Source organism: Gobius niger (assembly GCF_951799975.1).
Source record: "Gobius niger genome assembly, chromosome: 6".
Lineage (NCBI taxonomy): Eukaryota > Metazoa > Chordata > Actinopteri > Gobiiformes > Gobiidae > Gobius > Gobius niger.
This window is the reverse complement of record NC_136857.1, coordinates 29037179-29062635: the sequence shown is the minus strand read 5'-3', so window position 1 is coordinate 29062635 and position 25457 is coordinate 29037179. Positions and strand designations below refer to the sequence as shown.

At 44.3% G+C, this 25457-nt stretch overlaps 1 protein-coding gene across 21 annotated transcripts in view; it reads left to right on the top strand.

Annotated features, from left to right (window-relative positions):
• The window catches only part of LOC306964092 (NACHT, LRR and PYD domains-containing protein 12-like), a 188364-nt gene that overhangs the window by 11109 nt on the left and 151798 nt on the right, over positions 1–25457 (top strand). For 13 of the 21 annotated variants that reach the window (XM_079557959.1, XM_079557953.1, XM_079557952.1 and 10 more), the window contains exons 1-8: positions 11758–11902; positions 11980–12093; positions 12679–12792; positions 13208–13392; positions 13514–15272; positions 15381–15554; positions 17164–17337; positions 19597–19773. In XM_079557959.1, coding sequence (XP_079414085.1) covers positions 11835–11902; positions 11980–12093; positions 12679–12792; positions 13208–13392; positions 13514–15272; positions 15381–15554; positions 17164–17337; positions 19597–19773 — 2765 coding nt within the window. In that variant the 5' untranslated portion in view covers positions 11758–11834. Of the gene's footprint in view, positions 1–11741; positions 11903–11979; positions 12094–12678; positions 12793–13207; positions 13393–13513; positions 15273–15380; positions 15555–17163; positions 17338–19596; positions 19774–25457 lie in introns of those variants that run through there. The other 8 variants (XM_079557961.1, XM_079557963.1, XM_079557962.1 and 5 more) reach the window with 7 other exon arrangements.

The window sequence follows — 25457 nt, the reverse complement described above, 5'->3', positions numbered from 1 at the left end:
CGTCTGGCGGATCCCTCTGTCAGTGGGGTCTTCAACTCCCACCTCCGGAAGAACTTCACCCAGATTCCGAGGGAGGCTGGGGACATGGAGTCCGAGTGGACCCTGTTCTCCTCCTCCATTGTCGATGCGGCTGCTCGTAGTTGTGGCCGTAAGGTCTCTGGTGCTTGTCGCGGGGCAATCCCCGAACCCGGTGGTGACGCCCGGAAGTAAGGGATGCCGTCAAGCTGAAGAAGGAGTCCTACCTGGCCTTGTTGGCTTGTGGGACTCCGGAGGCAGCTGAGAGGTACCGGCAGGCCAAACGTGCTGCAGCTCGTGCGGTCGCAGAGGCAAAAACTCGGGTCTGGAAGGAGTTCGGAGAAGCCGTGGAGGAGGACTATCGGTCGGCCTCGAGGAGATTCTGGCAAACCATCCGGCGCCTCGGGAGGGGGAAGCAGTGCTTCACCAGCACTGTTTACAGTGCGGGTGGGGAGCTGCTGACCTCGACTGGGGATGTCGTCGGGCGGTGGAAGGAGTACTTCGAGGACCTCCTCAATCCCGCCGTCACGTCTTCCGATGGGGAAGGAGAGGCTGGGGACTCGGAGGTGGGCTCGCCCATCACCGGGGCTGCAGTCACCGAGATGGTGAGAAAGCTCCTCGGTGGCAAGGCTCCGGGGGTGGATGAGATTCGCCCTGAGTACCTTAAGTCTCTGGATGTTGTAGGACTGTCTTGGCTGACACGTCTCTGCAACATCGCGTGGTGGTCGGGGACAGTGCCCCTGGATTGGCAGACCGGGGTGGTGGTCCCTCTCTTTAAGAAGGGGGACCGGAGGGTGTGCTCCAATTACAGAGGGATCACCCTCCTCAGCCTCCCCGGTAAGGTCTACTCCAGGGTGCTGGAGAGGAGGATCCGGCCGATGGTTGAACCTTGGATCCAGGAGGAACAATGCGGTTTTCGTCCTGGTCGCGGCACACTGGACCAGCTCAATACCCTTCATCGAGTGCTCGAGGGTTCGTGGGAGTTCGCCCAACCACCGGGAGCATGGGGTCCGGGGCCCTCTGCTAAGGGCTGTCCGTTCCCTGTATGACGCAGCAGGAGCTTGGTTCGCATTGCCGGCAATAAGTCAGACCTGTTCCCGGTGCGTGTTGGTCTCCGCCAGGGCTGCCCTTTGTCACCGGTTCTGTTCATTACTTTTATGGACAGATTTTCTAGGCGCAGCCAGGGGCCGGAGGGTGTCCGGTTTGGGAGCCTCAGGATCTCATCTCTGCTGTTTGCGGATGATGTTGTTCTGATGGCTTCAACGAACCAGGACCTTCAGCACGCTCTGGGGCTGTTTGCAGCCGAGTGTGTAGTCGCCGGGATGGGGATCAGCACCTCCAAATCTGAGGCCATGGTTCTCCACCGGAAAAAGGTGGCTTCCCCTCTACAGGTCGGTGGGGAGTCCTTACCTCAAGTGGAGGAGTTCAAGTATCTCGGGGTGTTGTTCACGAGTGAGGGACGGATGGAGCGTGAGATCGACAAACGGATCGGTGCGGCGTCAGCAGTGATGCGGTCGCTGTATCGGTCTGTCGTGGTGAAGAGGGAGCTGAGTCGGGGGCAAAGCTCTCTATTTACCGATCGATCTACGTTCCCACCCTCACCTATGGTCATGAGATTTGGGTCATGACCGAAAGGACAAGATCGCGAATACAAGTGGCTGAAATGAGTTTCCTTCGCAGGGTGGCTGGGCGCACCCTTCGAGATCGGGTGAGGAGCTCAGTTCCCCGGGAGGAGCTCGGAGTAGAGTCACTGCTCCTTCACGTCGAAAGGAGCCAGCTGAGGTGGCTAGGGCATCTGTTCCGGATGCCTCCTGGTCGCCTCCCGCGGGAGGTGTTCCAGGCATGTCCTAGTGGGACAAGGCCTCGTGGAAGACCCAGGACACGGTGGTGGGACTATGTCTCCGAGCTGGCCTTGTGTCGCCTCGGGGTCCCCCCAGAACAGCTGGAGGAGGTGTGTGTGGACCGGGAAGTTTGGGCATCTCTGCTGAGACTGCTGCCCCCGCGACCCGGCCCCGGATAAAGCGGAAGAAAATGGATGGATGGAGGGATAAAATAATTTTATTTGGATTTTTAGCCCAATGTAAAAACTCATGAAAACAAACTCACGTTAAGGAGCTTCAACACAAAAATGTGAATGAAACTTTAGCGCCATAACTCAATGAAGGAAGAATGTTTATTCAAACTTTTTTTTTATTTGGAGGTTGACCTCTCCTCTTGTCATATATATAAAATAATGTTTGCAAATGTGCATTTTTGACTTGATCTAAATCATTTATGTAAATAATAAATAAATCATTCTCACAATGAGATATTTGTACAAAACTGTGCAGCTCTAGTTTAGATGGAATTACTGATGAGGTCGACATTATCTGAGTGTTTTAGTTTATATCCTTTTATTTCAGGCTAAACTGTTCAAGTGAAGTCATTTTAGGAACAATTCTCTTCACGTCGCCCCATTGACAGAAAATGTGACATAAATAATAAAGACTCCCTGTCCAGTCTGATGAACGAGGCCTAACACCATGTACTTTATTGACTCTTGTGAAATGTGTCTAACAGAGAGCATCAAATAAGAAACATTCCCACATCATTAATGCTCACATTCACATTCCACTTTCAGCATTTGATCTAAAAGATGGAAAAGAGTGGAGTTTTTCATCTGTTGAGTCGGCCTTGTATCTTCTCCCTGAAAGAAGGAGATTATATTCAAATAAATACTTTTAAACTTGTCCAAACGGCTCAAATCCAGTGAAATCTGGTGAATTCACATCATTGAAACTAGTGAAGATATGGCATTATGCAAAGTGTCTGAAAACAGAGAAAGGTTTGTCTCAGACAGAATCTGACACTGAATGAAAACTGAAATATCAGGTCGTCAGCACAATCTCATATGAGCCTCTGTTACAATCAATACATTCAAATAGTTTCATCATCTGTTCATCATTTATTCTTTATTCAGACTGAGGTACTGCAGTTTGTCAGAGTCCAGCTGTTCTTCTCTGGCCTCAGCTCTGAAGTCCAACCCCTCATATCTGAGAGAACTGAGTCTGGACTTTAACCCAGACCTGAAGGACTCTGGAGTGGAACGTCTGTGTGATTTCCTGCAGAATCTGGACTGTCGACTGGAGACTCTGGGGTCAGTTCACTCTTACTGTCACACACTGGACATGTTCCACAGCTTTACCTCAGTCATGAACACAAGTCCATCCAGATAAGCACACGCTGTTGTGGATGAAGAGGAGGCTGCACCAGAGACAAAGAAAGTCTCTGTATTTATCAGACAAAACACAGAAGAGACTTCATATTAAATGATTGTACAGAAACAATAATATATTAAACCGTCCATGATATACCTGTGTATATTTGTACACCGGTGTGTATTTGTAATACTGCTAGTCAGGCTTCTGCCCTGGACTCTGACCTCCCTCTCCACACTGGCTTTGTCTTGCTGCCTTCAAGCTGCAGCTACAGGACTCTGAGGCAGAGGCGGCTCCTTCAGCTCAAACTTTGTCCCCTCTGCTATAGCTGCTTTAAACAGTCTGTAATCTTTGGCTGGTCCTCATGTGGATTTGTAACATGGAGTTGTTTGTGATGTGTGTGTGCTGTGGTGGAGGCTGTGAAAACAAACTTCCTCCTGTGGGACAATAAAGGTCTATCTATCTGTGGAGGCTCTGCAGGTGCTTAAGGCGAGACACGGCTGTGAAAGATTGAGACATGTTCTCACACACGTGTTACTGAACTTTAGGGGCTGTTTTCTCCAAATGAGCTAAACAACATCTCCACTTTAGTAGATCCTACACACTCTGAACTTTCACATCTTGGAGAAAGCATTTCAGAAAGATCTAATTCCCACCAGGTTTATTGAGCTTTGAACCCAAAAAACAGGGAACTATTTTTACAGATTTGAGCTCATTCAAAACCTATACAAGATATCCATAATCACCTCTTTTTGTTACTTATATATCAACAAAGTAAAACCATAACTGTTAATCTGTGTCTATCCATTTACCTACTTCAGTTTTGTTGCTGAAAAGTCAGCAGCTCAGGCTCTGACAGGAGAGAGATACGAGGATGTTTGTATCATGTTGTAACAAATGTGTTTCTTGTTAGTCATGAGCCTGTCCCCATAGTCTCCTGACTGCTATAAAAACATGTGTAAACTCCACAGAGGCAGAGCCACATGAACGTATAGGGGACATTTAGTGTGAGCTGAGGCGCTGCGTCCTGCTCACTTATTGGAGCCATAATACTGTATTTAATCTTATAAGTATCTTCCAGGTCCAGGTCGACCCTAACCTGGCTAACACCAGGCTGCTGTGTGCGCTCGAATTATTTCGAACTGCACAACAGCCTGGGGACCATGGCCGAAATCTCCGGTGGATTTGGGAACCAATCACAGAGCGAGGAGGGACGGCAAGACGATGACGCGCTATTCGATATATGGAAGCTTGTAGTTTATTTACGGATAATAAAAAAAAAAAAGTTTATTTACGGATCCAACGTGACAGCAGCAGACACGATGGTATTTTTTGATCAAGCTTTAGACCTTGTTTTAAATAATTTAGCTCAAAAGTTTACAGCGGGTACGTCATACGTCATCTCATACGATGATACGATTGGCCATGGCTACGTGCAGACGCATGAGACTTTTTTTTTTTTTTTTTCGTATCGCCCAATAAACGAGTATGGACGATCGTAAACCACACCTCTCCTACGAGAAAATGAATTGGTGGTCCCCAGACTAAATATCACTTGTGATTTTAGTCTGGTGTTAGCCAGGCTAGGTCGACCCACAGATTCAAGTTGATTCACGTCACTAAAGAGAAAATAGCCTTAAATCAATTTAACCAATTGGTCAAAAGCTCAACTTTTCAAGTATTTTGTCTTGTGTTAATTACTGTATATCACCAAATAAATCACATATTTGTGTTTTATACCATGATATAAATGATAGTCCATAACGCCCAGTCCTGGTAAGAATGACTTTAAAGGGGGGGTATTATGCAAAATCGACTTTTTCAAGCTTTACATAATGTTATTAAGTCATTCCCTCATTAAAAACATGCCTGAAGTGTTGTCTTGGCACATTCACGTATTTTCGAGTAATCTATAAAAACTCTGGTGGCAGCCATTTTAGGGTTAAAACGCCTGATTCCTTCTGGGAACGCCTCAACCGCCTGGAGACGCCCCGATCCTTTCGTCACCAGCCGAGTAACCAACCACTGCTCCTCAGCAGAACCCCCTCCCCGCAGTGTCTAGCCCTAAAACAGAGTCATCATGGAGGATTAGCTTCATGTGTTGTGAACCGGAGCCACAGCAGCTCTGAGACTTTTACAAAGACACACATCAGTGTTTCTGTTATAGTTCACCAGAGCTTCATAGAGTCAATACATTCAAATAGTTTCATCATCTGTTCATCATTTATTCTTTATTCAGATTGTACAGCTGCAGTTTGTCAGAGTCCAGCTGTTCTTCTCTGGCCTCAGCTCTGAAGTCCAACCCCTCACATCTGAGACACCTGAATCTGTTTGGAAACAACCTGAAGAAATCAGATGTCCAGGAGCTGCGTGAACTCCAACAGAGTCCTCACTGTCGACTGGAGTTTCTACAGTGAGTATATACTATAGTGTAGTGAACAGGAGTGGATCAGAGCAGAGTCTGGTTTGGCTGATCTCAGTGAATGTGGCTCTGCTGAATCCACATGAAACAGTCCCAAACTACCCCTCCTGATGCTGCAGTCCAGCCTCCTGTCTCAGGCTCCATTGGACAAAACATAAGGGGCCAGATCTTGTGGTTAATGGCGCAGGCTGTAGAGAAGACGAGTGCGCAGACGGGTGGTGCTCCTTGAAATCTTCAGTGTCATACCTGGCGCAAAAATTGGGCAGGACAGGAGGGGGGGGCAGACTCGCATTGCGATGTTGTGGTGCCGCCCCCTCCCCATGCTTTCCCCAGACCTGCGGAAGGCGGTGGTTTGCGAGCAAGGGTTCTCCTGTATACGCGTAACCATAGACTGTAGAAAACATGCACGCGTAACATGCATTATGCAGCGTGCAATGTTTAATAAAGATTAAAGAAATAAAACTGTCCCTCTGCTGCTGCAGATCCAAGATGAGCGGGCGGAGAAATAGAGGCAGCAGCCTCGCACTGGACACCGTTCGAATGCGCAAAGTTACGAAATGTACAAGATTTAATTGATCAGGAACTGTCATATTGGCTGCGGAGGAGTTGCAGAGTTATGCAGCAGTTGCAAGAAAACTGTAGCGTATTGGAACATTTGCGCTCCAGCTGCAGGATTCTTGGAGCGTCTGAATTTGAAAAAAATAAATTAAAAAAAGTTGCTATGCGCGTCTTTCTTTTGGACTGAGCTGTGGCTACACAAGGAGCATCATCAGGAGGTAAAGACTGACACAGATTAGACGTGGTGTTGTGGCACTTGAAGCCATGTGTGGTTTATTTATGGAAAACTGTTGGTGGTGTGAGGGGTGTGTGCGTTGATCTACTGTATCAACGTAAACCCGTGCGCAACCTGCGCTCAAACAGACTTTTCAAGGCAATTTCGCTTTTGTTTTCAATTTGACGTCGATTCTAAGGAAGACAAGGCAGAGCGATGTAAAGAGGAAAATAATGTGAAGGTTGCCATAGAAGAGTAGCGCGAGTGCTGCTTGTAATGACCCACGCCTCAGTCGGCCTCTTTTTCTTAAAAAACGCCCTCTCCCTAGTGGCGCAGCAAAACCTGCGCCACATGCAAGATCGCGCGTGTACTATGTTGCGTTTAGAGTTGCGCACGGACTGCGCCAGTCACAAGATCTGGCCCAAGGACTGTTGGACTCTGTTTAGGCCAGTCTGCTCTGATTGGTCACTGCAGCTTCCTCAGTCCTTACTCCCATTATTACAGGATTTGTAAAACAGCACGTCGACCTGGGACTGATGTGATGGTCACAAATCACTGGAACATGTTGGAAAATGTCATCAAACGGGCTACATTTCATTTTCTTAAACCATCCTTCGAAACGCCAGACTATTACACACTGAAGTGCACTTTCTGTTGCTGCTAAATGACTAATGACTGTTTCTCTTCCCTCTGTGTCTAATAACTGTCTGTGTCGTCTCTTTACAGCTGGACGTTCTAACCAACCATTGTCCTGAGGGTTGATCCTGGACAGAGGGAGCTCATGGACCAGACTCAGCCCTGTCCACACCTGACATTTACTGTGTCCTCTCACTGACCTGGACAACAGCTCTGAAACTACACTGAGACATTCTGCTTCCATTCTCGCTCCGACAGAGTCTTACCATCGTTAGACACCACATTTTAGATCAAGAGCTGAAGATACAGTGACAATAATTGGAGTTACATGCAATGACAGAAACAATCATGGGGGAAAAACTCTTGTTCTCTGGACGTGTGGGAACATTATACGATTGAGTGACTTTTAAACCTTAACACCATCAGGACTAAAAGCAAACACCAGCTCATTCTCCGATGGGTAGAAAATGAATCCTTGGACTCTTTCCTGGTCGTTGTGTCGTGTGAGAAGTCATCATTCCACTCCTGTGTGACGTTTGCAAACTTAGACAAATCCAAGGTGAAAACTGTATTTTTTCCATCTTGAAGTTAATTTCTTTTACTGTCACTTTAATGTTCGGATGCAAAGATCTCACATTTGACTCATGTGGAGCGAATGTTTGAGTCAAAAAGTTGACTTTTTATTGAACACTCAGTCTTTTTATGCAGCAAGAACAATACATTTCATATCGCAAAGCCAAGTGAGCTTGCAATGCCAAATCCAAACACACGGGGCAGCAGAGGGCAGTGTAGACTTGGAGTCGTTCAGCGGTGTTTAAACCTGGAACTATTCTTTTAAGACGTAGAGGAAACTCACTGACTGTTTTAAAAAGACATTTCTAACATGAAGATTATCCCGGTTGCCTTTACTGGTCATATTTAAGTTTATTGGACACTGGTTTAAGCCATAGGATCTGGCAACCCAAAGCACGCGGCTCATAGACTTTCTCACTTCATGTTATCAGTGGGTTTGAACTTAAGAACCAAAATAAAAAAGTGTTTCTGTTGATTAGCTGAGAATTATTATTTTCATCTACAAAGCTAGTGCTGAAAACCACACCTTCTATGCAAGTGTCTGCATGTATTCATTGTTCTTGTGTAGCCAATGAGAACGTGGCATTATATTTATTCACTTTATACAGAATATATATATACTGTGTAGCCAAGAAAGATCAGTAGATAATAACCAGGTCTCAGAATGCAGTGACATACCTTCAACTTTAACATTTAAACATTTGCCTCCAAGATGCCGTTTGTCGTCGTGAGGATGTGTCCGACCTCAGATGTAGCAACATTTTCACCTTCCCATCTGAATGAAGTGAAAAAAAACTAGTAAATAGGCAACGACAAGCTCCAAAATGAGCCTCACGGGCAGTATACGAAAGTGTCCCCAACTCTGTCCACGAAGGAGACCAAGTTCTCCGTGTGGATCCGCAGTCAGTCTCCGGTGTTGAAGTACAGGTCTCGCTTCTTCAGGACGTTATGGAGCCTCTTCTGGTCAGTCTGGGTTTTATTGGCGACATATCCCACAAACGGGGACCTCTTGGTGATCTCTCCAACCAACAGCCCAGTCTTGCCTGGAGAAAACAAGATCCAAAAGTGTATTTTAAGGGTATTTTTGCTGTTTATTTATTTTTCTGCTCTTTTGACACATTTTTTGCTTTTAGATTTGGGTAAAGCCAAACTGCAGAACATGTGCTCGGGTCAGGTCGGGGTTAAGAGGTGAATTTCGCCTGTGTCTATGAGTATTATACTTTTAAAAATGTCATCATTCCCATTCTGACCTGGAGCTGAGGTTCCCCAAACTTTTCAGGTAGAGACCACCGCTTGAACAGCCTGGGACCCCCCACTATAAAAAGTGATTTCCTTTAGTTCTAACTTCAAGCACAAAGGATCATGGTCTATGTAGTTCAGTCTGAATGTTGTCCTGCGGTCGCTCTGACCGTTTGATTCAGTCAAAGATCCTCATAATATTGTGAGACTTTTAACTCTACAATATATTGAATGTTTTGACTGAAACAGGGATCACAGTCTGTACTTCCCTGTTTTTATATCATTAAACTTTGATATTACCGTATTGCTCCAACTTTTAAAGCCCCTGTACCTGATTTCTCCCTTTCTCAAAGCGTCTTGTTCTAAAATAATCCTGTTTCCTTATTTTCCCTGGAGCTTATTGCACAGGGGACAGTAGAATGTGGGAGGTCCCTTTATTTGATGGGGGCGGGGCTAAATGGTCTGTTCATGTGAAATAACCAGAGGCGTCACCATAGACAGTGATTTTAAACTTGTCAAACAGGTCAAAGGCGTTTAAAGTCTTTTATCATCACATTTTTTATCTTTGAACCTATTTGAGGAACCTGTGAACTGTTGTGGCTCATACTGTAAATGTCTGTTCTGTTGTGTTTGGCCGAGTCGCTGCAAAGACTTTCCCTTCACAGGATTAATAAAGTTCCTCATTCTTTATTTCAAGTCGCCTGGACTTTACTGTAGCACACTTCACTCGGGCATCATGAAGCTCTCTCTCGTTTGCAGTTAGTCCAGAACGCTGAAGAAAGACTTTAAACAGGGACAATAAAACATGAACGTGTCGCCCCAATCCTCGCGTCTCTGCACTGGCTCCCTGTTCATTTCAGATCCTGAAGATGTTATGGTTTGTTTTGAAAGCTTTAAATGGGCTGTCCCCTCAGTGCATCCCAAACCTCATCCACATTGACTCTCCAGCGCTCTGAGGTCTGAGGTTCAGCTCCAGCTCGTGGTTCCTCAGACGAAGCGTAAAACCAGAGGGGACAGGGCCTTCTCAGCTGTGGAACGCTCTGCCCCCCCACGTCCCAACAGCCCACACAGCGGAGGGTTTGAAATCTTTGTAACACCGCGGGAGTCGTGTGCTCCTCTGTGTCTTTACTCTGTTTGATTGTTTTGAATCTGATTTATTTGTATTCATAGTTTTATGGTTTATTGTTTTTGCAATTTAATGTTGTACATACTTACAGTGGTGGAGCTCAGTCATTATATTGTTTTCTTTTGTGCAGCACTTTGGAAACGTTGTTGTTGTTTAACCAGTTCCCTGCCGTCCACCACCTGTAAGTTTGGTTGTTTCAGAGCCGACGAGGTCTTGGCTTTAAATGAGGCCCTGGCCCATAGGCTGCGAATGAAAAGAGACGAAATGCAACAAAAACCCAATGAGAGCACACGAAAAAAGAGACAATAATATGGACAACAATAGGGACCAAAAAGCAATTAAATGATATAAAACAAGACAAAAAAAGCATCTAAAGCGCTCTATGGGTAAAGTGGATTGTTGCCTGGCCATAGTGGGCTCTGGCTTCACCGTTCCAGACCATGTATTTACAGGTTCTGTGACGCCGTTTACACATTTGTAGGAACAGAACAGAAACGTTTTTTTATTTTTTTATTTAACCTGCCACACAACACCTGCATGGCACCATCAGAATCGCTCCAACTATTTCACTGATGTTAATATGGCGGACAAGTGGCACCACCCACTCTTTGGAGAAGATCTAAGCCTCCTGGGCTGGTCCACTCCACAAACACTGTGGTTCAAAGATGAAAAAAGAATGATCTGATGAAGGCTATGCCGAGACCTTGTCATCCTTGATTAAAAATTGGACATCGGCTACTTGAGTGTGCGATGCTGTTTTTTAGATTCATGAAGATTTTCCTCAACATCTGCACCTCTGAGAGAACTTCTGGTGTGTGTTGCTTCTATTGTCTCAATATGGCGGACGTCATCACTATAGGGGCTACGTTGTAAATAACACTTTCCAATATGAGTCACCTTTCTGTGTGTTTGCTTGTTTTGTGTCGTTTACTTAGTTTTTTCTCAAAACAAACAATGAAGACAGAGTTTATCACCTCTCACTCAGATAAGACTGCAGATTAATGACCTCCTGGAAACAAACAGGGCGCGGCTTCTCTCACCTGCCGCTGGTACAAAGGTTCACGTTTTCTTCAGAGTGACTCCATTTGGACGTGAGCTCCGTTTGCAGAGGTGAGTGGACCTTTGGTTTTATCCCACTTCACCAACTTCACTTCATTTGTCTTACTGAGCGGAGCAGACGACCACACGGGGAGTTTATTCACCTGCTCTACTTTCTGTCGGAGCAGGTCCATATTTACTCTTCCTTTCAACATTTCCTTCCTAATAATAAAACACCGACAGCACACGGGCTCTGGCTTTAGTCGTCGTGACAAAGTCGAAACATTCACAACCAGCTTTTGTTTCAGACTGAGGTCAGATTAGATTTCCTTTAGTTCAACTTCAGTCCTGGTTTTTCCCCGTCTTTCTAAACCTGCGTCACATGTAACAAAGTACTGAATGTGTAACAGCCAATAAAACGTAATGTGAGCGAAGAAAAGCATTTGTTAATCATTAGCAGAGAACAGCAGAGTGCAGTTCTTACTTCCTTAAAAGCACAGACTGAACAATCACTTCAACATCAAACAACAGCAACGAGACCGAGTCCCAGCTCCGACAGTTTGCTGAAAGTCTCTCCCTGCTGTTCACCCCTTTTCTCCCTCTAATGTCCAGTCTAATAAAGCCCAAAAATATAACAAAAAAATAACAAACATGTGTCTGAATGAACGGAAATCTGCTTCAACATGTTATGTACATGTGACATTTGTGTTGTTTAATATAGGGCTATGTGTTCTTTACTAATCAGTGGAAGAAACACAACTATTTAAACCTATAGTGACTCTTAGTTTCTCTGTCCTTGAGCTTTCAGACAGAAACATGGAGAGAGTGTGTGAGGATGAGGAGGAGGCTCAGTCTAAAAACAAAGCAGAGCCCACTCAAACACAGTGAGTACATCAGAGGAGCTACACCTGCACTTTATCTGGTTATTGTCTCATTTTGTCTTTCTGAATCAATCTGTCAGAGCTGAGAGTCCGAGACAGAGAGCAGAGTTCAGCTGTGAGTCTCTGAAGAGCGACAGGTCCATGTTTTCTCCTCCAGCCTTCAGTGGTGAAGCTGGATCTGTTCAGAGTCTTCTGTGAGTGAGACTCTTCTCATACAAACATCTTCATCATCACCTTCAACATGAAGCTCATCCTCCACAGAATAAGAGCCACTGCAGCACATTACACATGATCATTAACATATAAGTCCAGTACATTTACACACAAGACTAGACAGTTAACTGAACTCACTAAAAACTGTCTCATGAGTTTTTTTGGATCCTTTTAGATAAAACATTGGTCTGATCTGAATCAATTCCTTTAAACTGAAACTAGTCAAGAACATGTTTAATTTGTTTTTACTCAGTTAATTGATTTCATTGAAAATGTATGTATGTTTTACAAAGAGGCAAATGAACTAGAACATTTTTGTAACTGATCATTTCATTTTTAAAATTTAAATGTAATTCTTCATGTTCTCAGATGGTTCTGTGTTCAAGATAAGATAAGACAGGGCTCTATTAATCTCACAATGCAGAAATACACTGAAATAACACTGAACTGTTTGCATTTTGTTTTACAAAAATCCTGAACGGGCGACTGCAAACACACTCCAGTCCTAAAGTCATTTTATTCATTTGTTTCTCTCAGAAATGTATTAATACAAACCTGTGTTTCAGAGTTCAGAGTCAGAGACGGAGAGCAGAGTTCAGCTGTGAGTCTCTGAAGAGCGACAGGTCAAAGGACTTGATTATAAAGTTCACTCCTGAAGCTGGATCTGATCAGACTCTGCTGTGAGTGACTCTAATATCATTCACTTTACCTTTAGGACATAAAGAATTTGCTCTGGTGCCTCGGTTATTTCAAACTCTGAATATTAAGAGCAATAGTGGCTGTAATGTTATTGTAGTGTTACCCTTAGCTTTTACCAGTAACATAAAATAAGGACACAGGTGCGTTGGTTGACAATCAGGAGGACAACAGTTCCCATTTAACCATATTTCATTTGTCTTAATTTAGGTTTTCTTTGACTTTAAATGATGCTGTTGTTTTCATTAGGGATGAACTATAATGTGAAATTAGACAGAAACTGATGACCAATGATTTTCACACAATATAAACATTATTCTTATTGATGACAGAGATTTAAAGACTTACACATGAAGGTCCAGTGAGTGAATGTGTGTGACTGAGTGTGAGTCTCCACAGAGAGAGTCCTGGTCCGGCCCCATTGTCCTGTTGTCTCTGTGGGAGCGTCCTGAGGGATCCAGTCTCCTCCAGCTGTGGACACTGGCTCTGCAGACACTGTTTGTCTTCCACCTGGGACCAGAGCAGTTCAACACAGTCCTGTCCTCAGTGTGGACCAGGACTGAGCCTCCACAGCACTTTACAGAGTGAGACCTGTTCACACCAACACTGCACATGGAACACTTATTTGTTTCTCTCTGTATATGTTGAACCATCTTCAGGCCCTGGACTTTGAGCTTCATTCTAACTGTGTAATGGTGTGTGCAGGTTCCTATAAGAGCGTTCTGGAGCAGAGGTGTGAGAGTGTGTCTGAAGGAGCTGAAACAGGAGCTACAACTTCTCTGAACAGGATCTACACTGAGCTGTACATCACAGAGGGCCTCAGTGAAGAGGTCAGTACCCAACATGAGGAGAGGCAGATGGAGACTCTCTCCAAGAAGACTGTCCATGACGCTCCAATCAGGTGCCAGGACATCTTTAAAGCCTTACCCTCCGAGCACAAAGCCATCAGAGTGGTGCTGACCTGCGGCGTGGCTGGAGTGGGGAAGACCTTCTCAGTTGTGAAGTTCTCTCTGGACTGGGCCCAGGGCTCAGAGAACCAGGAGCTGGAGCTGGTGGTGCCACTGTCCTTCAGAGAGCTGAACCTGGTCAGAGAGCAGCGCTGCAGTCTGCTGACGCTGATACATGTGTTCCACCCATCACTAAAGGAGCTCTCAGCTCAGACTCTGGCCCACAGTAAAGTCCTGTTCATCTGTGACGGCCTCGATGAGAGCAGGCTGTCTCTGGACTTCAGCCGTGAGCTCATCTCTGAGGTCACACAGGAGTCAGAGGTCAGCCAGCTGCTGGTCAACCTCATCAGAGGCTCTCTGCTTCCTTCTGCCCTTATATGGATCACCTCCCGACCTGCAGCAGCCAATCAGATCCCTGCGCGCTGTGTGCACAGGTTCACAGAGGTCAGGGGCTTCATCACTGACCAACAGAAGGAGCAGTACTTCAGGAAGAGGTTCACAGACTCAGAGCAGTGTGACAGAGTGCTCTCCCACATCAGGACGTCCCGCAGCCTCCACAACATGAGTCAGATCCCAGTCTTCTGCTGGATCACAGCCACCGTCCTGGACCACATGTTGAGAAGCGAGCAGAGCGGACCCCTGCCCCAGACCCTCAGCGACATGTACGCACACTTCCTGTTAGTGCAGACACAGAGGAAGAGGAAGTACAGCCAGAAGAGCAGCGGCCCAGAGCTGACTCCGGCCGACTGTGAGCTCCTCCTGAAGCTGGGGAGACTGGCCTTTGAACAACTGCAGAGAGGAAACATCATGTTCTACCAAGAAGACCTGCAGCAGGTGGGTCTGGACCTGAGCGAGGCCTCGGTCTACTCAGGACTCTGTACAGAGATCTTCAAACGAGAGAGTGTCGTCTTCAACAAATCAGTCTACAGCTTCATCCACCTGAGCGTCCAGGAGTTTCTGGCAGCTGTTTACCACATTCATATGTTTAACGATGAGAATAAAATGATCAACAACAACTCTATACAGCAGAGAATTAATAAATTATTCCAAGGCACAACACCACTGTCATCGTTCCTCATAAAAAACCTCCAAGAATCTTTCCTCAGTCCAAATGGCCGCCTGGACCTGTTTGTGCGCTTCCTCCACGGCCTCACTCTGGAGTCCAACCAGAGGCTTCTGGGAGCTCTGCTGGGTCCATCACAGATCGACTCAGAAACTAGACAAGGACTCATCAACAACCTGAAGGAGATGAACACAAAGGACATATCTCCAGACAGAAGCATCAACATCTTCCACTGTCTGACTGAGTTAAACGACCACTCGCTCCATCAGCAGATCCAGGACTTCCTGAAGTCAAACAGATCAGAGAAACTGTCTGAGTCCCAGTGCTCAGCTCTGGCCTACATGCTGCAGATGTCAGAGTGCGTCCTGGAGAAGCTGGACCTACAGAAGTACAATACATCAGTGGAAGGACGACTGAGACTGGTCCCAGCCGTGAGGAACTGCAGAAAGGCTGTGTAAGTCCAGATGGAACATTAAAGCTGTAACATGGACCATATTGTTCTGATTCTAAAAGTTCCAGGAGTGCTTTCCTTCACATTGTTTGTTTCCCTCTTATTTGACAGATTGAAAAGTTGTAAACTCTCAAAGGTTCATCTTGAAGTGGTGGCGTCGGCTCTGAAGTCCAGTCCTTCTCACCTGAGACATTTATACCTTTATAATAACTCAGTGGTGAACTCTGAAATGAAGGTGTTGTGTGACGGACTCCAGAGTCCAAACTGTCGACTGGAGACTCTGAAGTAAGTCCCTCTCTTTATGCTAACACTCTGCACCATCACTGACCGTTCTATATCGTCCACTCAATACCAGGCTCATCATCATCATTTCAGTGCCTAAGAATCCCTCACTACTGTTACACACAGGACATGTTTCACAACTCAGCCTCAGCCATGAACACCATTCACTAGCAAGGACGAGGCCACAACAAAGTGCAGTTAAAGAATTGATTCAGGCTTAAAGGTGTAGATTGTAACTGGGCGAGACTGTGGGTGGGGGCTCTGTCTCAAATGAACCCAGTTATTCAGGACCCCCCCTCGAAGCAGAAGAATCAGTGCTGAAAAATAAAACAGACTTAGAGGGGGGAGGGTGATGAGAATAGATACAGAGGCAACAACAACTGGTAGAAAAGTGTGACATGTATTTGACTTTCTTCAGTCGGGTCATGTTTCTTAGTCCATGTTTCTGGTAGAGTCACCACAGTCCTGGGATTGTAGCGGTGTTGCTCGCACACCACAAGGGTCCAATACGACACATCCAGGAACAGGGACATAAAAACATAGGAATCAAAAGGCAGAGCCAAAGGAGAGGCGGTCGTGACGACCCTCCTGGACCAAAGGCTGAACGGGGACATTTTCATGGCTCGGGCTTTGACCGCGAGGTCCGAGTCACTGCAGCCAATCCACTCAGCGACTAGCCTGGCCGTATACAAGGAGAGCGTGGGCCCAGGGCGGGGCCACCACACACTGAGATGGGGAGCCACGCGGAGCAACAACCACACAAACGGGAGACTGGGTCAGGGTTGCCAGATCTACAACAAATTTCCAGCCCAATGACCTCTCAAAAATCGCCCAAAAAGTTCAAAACTAGCCCAATAATTAATCGAAATTATATTGAAGTTTATTCCACAATAGGTGGGTGTGTGTGAGGGGAGCACTCACTCACGGTAAACGGGTGCTTTGTCAGTTTGAATATGATAAATCTGAAAAATTCCTTAGAGATTTGGTTCTCAACTTTTTCATCTCTGGGACCACGACATATTGTTTTGTTATAGCCCTAATGTCTTATGTGATAATGTGTCTCACATGAAAAGAGCTGTTTTGACACTAATTCAGAAACATTGATAAGATGCACAAAAACCTTTGAAAAAAGTCCTTATTTAATAATCCATATAAACTGTAGCAGCTTAATACAGGTCAAGGGTCAGATTCTTTTCTCTTTGGCTCATTTTTTGGCTACTTTAGCTCAGGCTGGTGAGAAAGCACCAATGGCCTAAACTGTACGATTTACAATATTAGTAAATATTTAGTCAACATTTAGACTATTAGTAAATATTTAGTAAACATTTAGACACAAATAAAACATACTCAGCTTAAAGTCAAAATTATAATTATCAGTGTGTTGCAGAATATGCAGAAAAGTGCAAAGCAGAAAAAACACTCATGCTCCTCCTCTCTCCTCGGCCTCTGAGAGTGAAGCCCCACATTTGGGCCAAAATGTCACTATTTTGTTTTTCCACCAGGATTTTCTAGCTCTGTCTTAAACCTCTCGACCATAGAGTTCACCAGAGCTTCATAGAGTCAATACATTCAAATAGTTTCATCATCTGTTCATCATTTATTCTTTATTCAGATTGTTGAACTGCAGTTTGTCAGAGTCCAGCTGTTCTTCTCTGGCCTCAGCTCTGAAGTCCAACCCCTCACATCTGAGACAACTGGATCTGTTTGGAAACAACCTGGATGACTCTCGAGTGGAACGTCTGTGTGATTTCCTGCAGAATCTGGACTGTCGACTGGAGACTCTGAGGTCAGTTCACTCTTACTGTCACACACTGGACATGTTCCACAGCTTTACCTCAGTCATGAACACAAGTCCATCCAGATAAGCACATGCTAGAGATGTGCAGGTCGATTCGAAACCCACGGGTTCCGTGGATTCGGTCGGGTCGGGTTCCTCAAAATGACAGCAAACTTCTGGTGTGGGTGGGCCGGGTCACAAAGCGCACTTCTTTTTGTCCTCATATTGTTGTCTTAGAACATACAGTGCTTTCTTATCCATAAATGCCACAGTCGACTGTGTTGAGTTGAATGTTTAGTTTCAGGGGTAAACGTGTCGTTAGCATGTTATGTTTAGATGTCACCTGGACGATCGCCTCTGTATGACTTTGATCACGGCTACAAAGGCGTCACAGTAGTCGTGTCCAAGCACATAATGACACGCACATGTGATGAAAGTAATGCATCAACAAGAAGAAAGGTCAAACACAGCCTCTGACTGACCTGAGGACAGCGCCAGGTAAAGCTGCTCCACTTTAGTCCAAACTCCGTTTAGTTTGACAGAAAGACTCGTCCATGACGTGGTTGAAGTAAAAGCTCATGAGAGTTTCTGCTCCTCGTGTCCTGATAAGTCCATGAGTGATTTCAAAGGTTCCTCAGCAGCAAAACAAAGCAAAGTGCTAATTCTCCTGTAAACTGGCCGTCACGTGACGCGCTCCTGTTTGAGTGACAGCAGCTGCAGTATCCTGATAAAACACACCCACCTTATTTCTGCACGAAAGAAAGTCTGGCCACGCACGGTAAACAAGTTGTTGATTGGCGGTTAAGGCCTTGTCGAACCAATCACGACCGTCACAGAGAAATGAGAAGGTTACGTCACTCGCTGCACCTCTATGTTTTTAGTTCAATTAACGTTAACATTATCCAAAACTAATCATGGATGAAGTAGTCGAGGATTTTGCCTCGTGTTCTCCGTGTGAGTTTATATTCACTTCATATGTTTTTAATTGGACACAGCTGTCGTCACGTCAGACAATTGTAGTTATTCTGCCAAAGGCGCTGATGTTTATAAAACCGTATCATCTGTGTAGAAAATGCAAATGTGCATTTTTGACTTGATCTAAATCATTTATGAAAATAATAAATAAATCATTCTCACAATGAGATATTTGTACAAAACTGTGCAGCTCTAGTTTAGATGGAATTACTGATGAGGTCGACATTATCTGAGTGTTTTAGTTTATATCCTTTTATTTCAGGCTAAACTGTTCAAGTGAAGTCATTTTAGGAACAATTCTCTTCACGTCGCCCCATTGACAGAAAATGTGACATAAATAATAAAGACTCCCTGTCCAGTCTGATGAACGAGGCCTAACACCATGTACTTTATTGACTCTTGTGAAATGTGTCTAACAGAGAGCATCAAATAAGAAACATTCCCACATCATTAATGCTCACATTCACATTCCACTTTCAGCATTTGATCTAAAAGATGGAAAAGAGTGGAGTTTTTCATCTGTTGAGTCTGCCCTGTATCTTCTCCCTGAGAGAAGGAGATTATATTCAAATAAATACTTTTAAACTTGTCCAAACGGCTCAAATCCAGTGAAATCTGGTGAATTCACATAATTGTAACTAGTGAAGATATGGCTTTATGAAGCTTATGCGCAAATTCAACCTGGAAGACCTACCAGCTGCATTCATTCATCACCTCATCACCGGCAGCGCACTCCAATCATCCAATCACGGACTCCAATCAAGCCGCACCTTCATGACAGCCAATCACCGCAGCTGCTCCTCCCCTCACCAGCCACTCATCGCTCAGGATCCCCTTTTTAACCTTCCTGGTCAATCACTCAGCCATTTGCCAGCCGTGCTCCGACCCTCCTCCACCCCTTTCTCCGCCTGGCTCCTCCTCGGCTCCGCTCATCAAGTGGCCGACCCAGGTCTCTTCCACCACCACCAGGGTCCAGGCTCCGGGGAAGATCATGGCTATCATTCGTCAAAGCCATGCATTCCATATCGTTCGTTCAGTCTTCCGCCAGGGTCTGAGCCCCAATAATAATTCATGTTCGTTAATAAAACACTCATACCGTCATTCCGTTTCTGTGAGTCTTTTCAGGTTGAAATGCAAAGTGTCTGAAAACAGAGAAAGGTTTGTCTCAGACAGAATCTGACACTGAATGAAAACTGAAATATCAGGTCGTCAGCACAATCTCATATGAGCCTCTGTTACAATCAATACATTCAAATAGTTTCATCATCTGTTCATCATTTATTCTTTATTCAGATTGATCGACTGCAGTTTGTCAGAGTCCAGCTGTTCTTCTCTGGCCTCAGCTCTGAAGTCCAACCCCTCACATCTGAGACAACTGAGTCTGAGCAATAACCCAAACCTGAAGGACTCTGGAGTGGAACGTCTGTGTGATTTCCTGCAGAATCTGGACTGTCGACTGGAGATTCTGAGGTCAGTTCACTCTTACTGTCACACACTGGACATGTTCCACAGCTTTACCTCAGTCATGAACACAAGTCCATCCAGATAAGCACACGCTGTTGTGGATGAAGAGGAGGCTGCACCAGAGACAAAGAAAGTCTCTGTATTTATCAGACAAAACACAGAAGAGACTTCATATTAAATGATTGTACAGAAACAATATTATATCAAACCGTCCATGATATACCTGTGTATATTTGTACACCGGTGTGTATTTGTAATACTGCTAGTCAGGCTTCTGCCCTGGACTCTGACCTCCCTCTCCACACTGGCTTTGTCCTGCTGCCTTCAAGCTGCAGCTACAGGACTCTGAGGCAGAGGCGGCTCCTTCAGCTCAAACTTTGTCCCCTCTGCTATAGCTGCTTTAAACAGTCTGTAATCTTTGGCTGGTCCTCATGTGGATTTGTAACATGGAGTTGTTTGTGATGTGTGTGTGCTGTGGTGGAGGCTGTGAAAACAAACTTCCTCCTGTGGGACAATAAAGGTCAATCTATCTGTGGAGGCCCTGCAGGTGCTTCACCCTCGTGCACAAAAATGTACAAGCCTAAAAACAGCCATAAAATCACCACACAGTCAGATTGTTTTCTGCTTTTTTTTGCATCAATCTCTTGAACTACTTGATGACTTTCCAAAAACGACCACACATTCAATAATTATATGAATATTAACCCTTTAAATGACATCTTTATTTTGTAAACTTTACAAAATGTCGAACTAAAAAATATAAAAAGTTGAATATTTTCTGAATAATAAACATTAGAGAGCTGGGCTTTGGTGGTGTTTAGAGCCTTGGATGAGTCAAAGTTTGGACCAATATTGATTTGACTGCATTAGTCGTTTTTCTGTAGTGGACGATTCTTTATGTCAAAATGTTCTTGGTTCCATTGACTTCCATTATATATATTTTATATTCTTTATTTTTCCAGTATTTGAAAGATGTTCCAGAAACAATAAACAAATGAACCTTGGGGCCTTTACATCTACAATCATTTCACATTAAATCTTCTAAGCAGAAGTTCTACAGAGTCTGGTCTCACAGATGAAACAGGCTCATTTATTTTCAAACTGATCCTGTTGTAATCTAATTGTAAAGGTAATTCTCCACATTTTATAAATGTCATAAATTATATCTATCCACTCATTTACTGTTGGCCTCTGTGGGTTAAGCCGTTTTCTAGTAATGGCTTTCCTGGCAGCTGCACTCAATATCTGAAACAAGTATTTAGTTCGATATGAAACATTTTCACCAATGAAGACACAAGGTTTTTATTTGAAATGTTATGTCCATTTGAAATACATTTTCCAATATTTGATGTACATCTACCCAGAAAGGAATGATTCGAGAGCATAACCAAAATACAGTGGGGCAAAAAAGTATTTAGTCAGCCACCAATTGTGCAAGTTCTCTCACTTAAAATAATGGCAGAGGTCTGTAATTTTTCATCATAGGTACACTTCAACTGTGAGAGACAGAATGTGAGAAAAAAAATCCAGGAATTCACATTGTAGGATTTTTAAAGAATTTATTTGTAAATTATGGTGAAAATAAGTATTTGATCACTTCAAACAAAGAAGATCTCTGGCTCTCACAGACATGTAACTTCTTCTTTAAGAAGCTCTTCTGTCCTCCACTTGTTACCTGTATTAATGGCGCCTGTTTGAACTGGTTATCTGTATAAAAGACACCTGTCCACAGCCTCAAACAGTCAGACTCCAAACTCCACTATGGCCAAGACCAAAAAGCTGTCGAAGGACACCAGGAAAAGAATTGTAGACCTGCACCAGACTGGGAAGAGTGAATCTACAATAGGCAAGCAGCTTGGTGTGAAAAAATCAACTGTGGGAGAAATGATCAGAAAATGGAAGACATACAAGACCACTGATAATCTCCCTCGATCTGGGGCTCCACGCAAGATCTCATCCCGTGGGGTCACAATGATCATGAGAACAGTGAGCAACAATTCCAGAACCACACGGGGGGACCTGCTGAATGACCTGGGACCAAAGTAACAAAGGTTACCATCAGTAACACACTACAACGACAGGGAATCAAATCCCGCAGTGCCAGACGTGTCCCCCTGCTTAAGCCAGTGCATGTCCAGGCCCGTCTGAAGTTTGCCAGAGAGCACATGGATGATACAGCAGAGGATTGGGAGAATGTCATGTGGTCAGATGAAACCAAAGTAGAACTTTTTGGTATAAACTCAACTCGTCGTGTTTGGAGGAAGAAGAATACCGAGTTGCATCCCAAGAACACCATACCTACTGTGAAGCATGGGGGTGGAAACATCATGCTTTGGTTTTTCTGCTAAGGGGACAGGACGACTGATCCGTGTTAAGGAAAGAATGAATGGGGCCATGTATCGTGAGATTTTGAGCCAAAACCTCCTTCCATCCATCAGTGAGAGCTTTGAAGATGAAACGTGGCTGGGTCTTCCAACATGACAATGATCTCAAACACACCGCCCGGGCAACGAAGGAGTGGCTCCGTAAGAAGCATTTGAAGGTCCTGGAGTGGCCTAGCCAGTCTCCAGACCTCAACCCCATAGAAAATCTGTGGAGGGAGTTGAAAGTCCGTGTTGCTCGGCGACAGCCCCAAAACATCACTGCTCTCGAGAAGATCTGCATGGAGGAATGGGCCAAAATAACAGCTACTGTGTGTGCAAACCTGGTACAGACCTATAGTAATCGTTTGACCTCTGTTATTGCCAACAAAGATTATATTACAAAGTATTGAGTTGAATTTGTGTTATTGACCAAATACTTATTTTCCACCATAATTTACAAATAAATTCTTTAAAAATCCTACAATGTGAATTCCTGGATTTTTTTTCACATTCTGTCTCTCACAGTTGAAGTGTACCTATGATGAAAATTACAGACCTCTGTCATTTTTTTAAGTGGGAGAACTTGCACAATTGGTGGCTGACTAAATACTTTTTTGCCCCACTGTATATGGCAGTGATTTCCTTCATTTCCTCCACATTTCCTCCAACATTGAGATGATTTGGTGAGATGTTTGGTCTGGGCTGGGGTTTTGAAGAATCTAATGAAGTTCTTCTATTGACTTCCATTATAAAGACATTCAGGACTTCCAATTCTCTTTGCTCTCCTGTCACCATATAAAGTCATATATTTTATAATGTCAGCCTTTTATTTTGAAGAACAAGAGTCAGATTTGACATTTCTCCTGTATGTTTTCAGTTTGGACCTTGTTCCTGTTGTCGGCAGATGAATGAAATCATGCTATTTTCCCATTAGAATATAATGGAGCCATGGCAGAACCTGGGACTTTTCTGACATGAAACTTCACATTTTAAATCTCACTGTAATACAGGAAAAAGTCACAGATCTGTGATGTCAGCATTTCATTTTGAAGAAAACGAGTTGAATTTGACATTTTCACTGCATTTCAGAATTTTCCACTTTTCTAACATTGTAACAGATGCTGTATCTTCAGTCAGCTTATACTGAAGCTGTGGCCGAAACAACAGGATTTGTTTGCCTTTGTGTTTTCTATAAAATATATGAATATTTTTAAAGTGATTTATCGACAATAATTTTCAGTGTGAAGATTTTTACAATTTCAAAATATTATGTAGCAGACCGAGGCAGTAGCCCACTTGTTAACTGCATTGCTTTACAGTGATCACAACGCCACTCTGAATTGTGGGTCAGAGAACCCAGTATTGACTTTACCCCACGCTAAGGTCACACAGGTTCGTTGGACTAGGTAGAACAGAGACAGGTTAATAAGAAAATATATTGTTTTTATTACTTTGGATTTAAATATATTTTCAGTTCATTTGAGTTAAGAGCAGGTTACATGAGCGGTGCAAATACAAAACTTGCAGATTGAAATTAAAGAAAACAAAACAGCAGAGAAAACCCATTGCTAGTCAAGTCCTTGCGGAACGGCTGGCGGCCCAGATTCAGCAGCCCCACGTGTCCATCACACCTTTTACCTGGAGTGACGGTCCAGCAATGGATGAGGGGACTGACGAGGGGCGGTGTGAGTCCGAAGCCCTCTGCCCTAACAGACCACTGCTATCAAAGAGGTCTCTGAATTTGGGCTGTGCAGGGTTGCGATGGGGACTCAACATAGCGACGAACAGACTTGCATTTGCTCAGAAGGAAGGAAGGAAGGAAGGACCCGTGGGATAAAAGCGAAGCGCTCACATTACGCACACCTGCGTGACACAGGGCTGCAACCCTCCCCCATGGTGACAGCACCCGGAGAGCAGGACGCGCACTGGACCCCGCGCGAAAGCGCTATTGAATTGCTGGCTTTCCGCACACAAATTCGGCCACTGAAGCGCATGTTTGGCCCAAAGTAGCCGGCCTAAACAGAGGAAGCCCTTGCTTCCTGTGTTCAGCCATGCAGCGGGTGACGTCAGAGGTGAGAGGTCGGGCTGCGTAACGAACCCTCCTTTTTACAGTGCGCCCTCTCACCTCAGCCACTACGTGCAGGAGCGCAAAGGGCTACCCTGTCACAATTAGACACCAAAACAGCTCAGTGGGAGCGTCACAATCAGTCGTTGGTTTTGAAGCAGAAAAGTCTCTGTTTTGAAAACGAGGCCCAGGTTTGTAAACCTGAGGGAAACACGAGAATAAATCCAGACTGCAGCTCTTTGTCCAGGTTATTTATGTGTGTTGAGGTGTTGAGGGTTTAGGCTCCGCCCACCTCCTGCTCTGGTTCTCACATAAACAGAGTTTACAAACTGCAGAACATGAAACAACACTGGCTTTGCCAACTGTCAAAAAATGTTGAAATTTATGAAATACAGTAAAAATGTCAAATTTCACTCATTTTCCTCCAAATGAAACCCTGATGTCACAGATTAAGTGATTTTATGGCGTGTTTCAGTGAGATTTAAAAGTGTAAGTTTTCAGCGTAAAGTCCATTGGAAAGGCCTTATTTCCATTATATTCAATAGGAGAAAATACAGTGATTTTATTCATGTGCCGACAATGGGAATGAGCTCCAATCTGATGAAACTCAGTAAAAATGTTCAAATTCACTCCTTTTCTTCCAAATGAAATGCTGACACTGTAAAAAGTGAAGTTTCAAACGGCTCCGGAAGAGCAAAGAAAAACATGTATAATGGAAGTCAATGGGGCTGTTTCAGCCGCTGCCATTTTCACATAAAGAATCGTCCACGACAGAAAAACTATAAATGCATCAAATCCATTTCACTTCATCTGCGACACAAACACGGCTCTGGAAACAGACAAAGCCTCAGCTCCACATTTTATTATTACAAATATAATCACACTCAAGTGTTTTTGTGTAACTTTTTTTTTCAGTTTTGAAACTGGGATTTTCAGGGTTAAAATCCAGAAAATTATGACATGTTTGGTTTGGAAAGTTTCAAGTAGTTCATGTGATTTATGCAAAAACAAGTGGAAAAAATCTGTAAAAATGTCGATTTTATGGCTGTTTTTAGGCGTGTACATTTTTGTACACTAGGGGGCGACGTATGGAAAGTTGTAAATCTGTCACTACAGAAAAACTACAAATGCTTCAAATCCATTTTTGTCTCATCTTTGACACGTCCAAGGCCCTAAAATCCACCAAAGTCCAGCTCTGAACTGTTCATTATTATAAAGATAATGAGGTTTTTATGTTGTTTTGGAACAAACTTCAAAGTTTT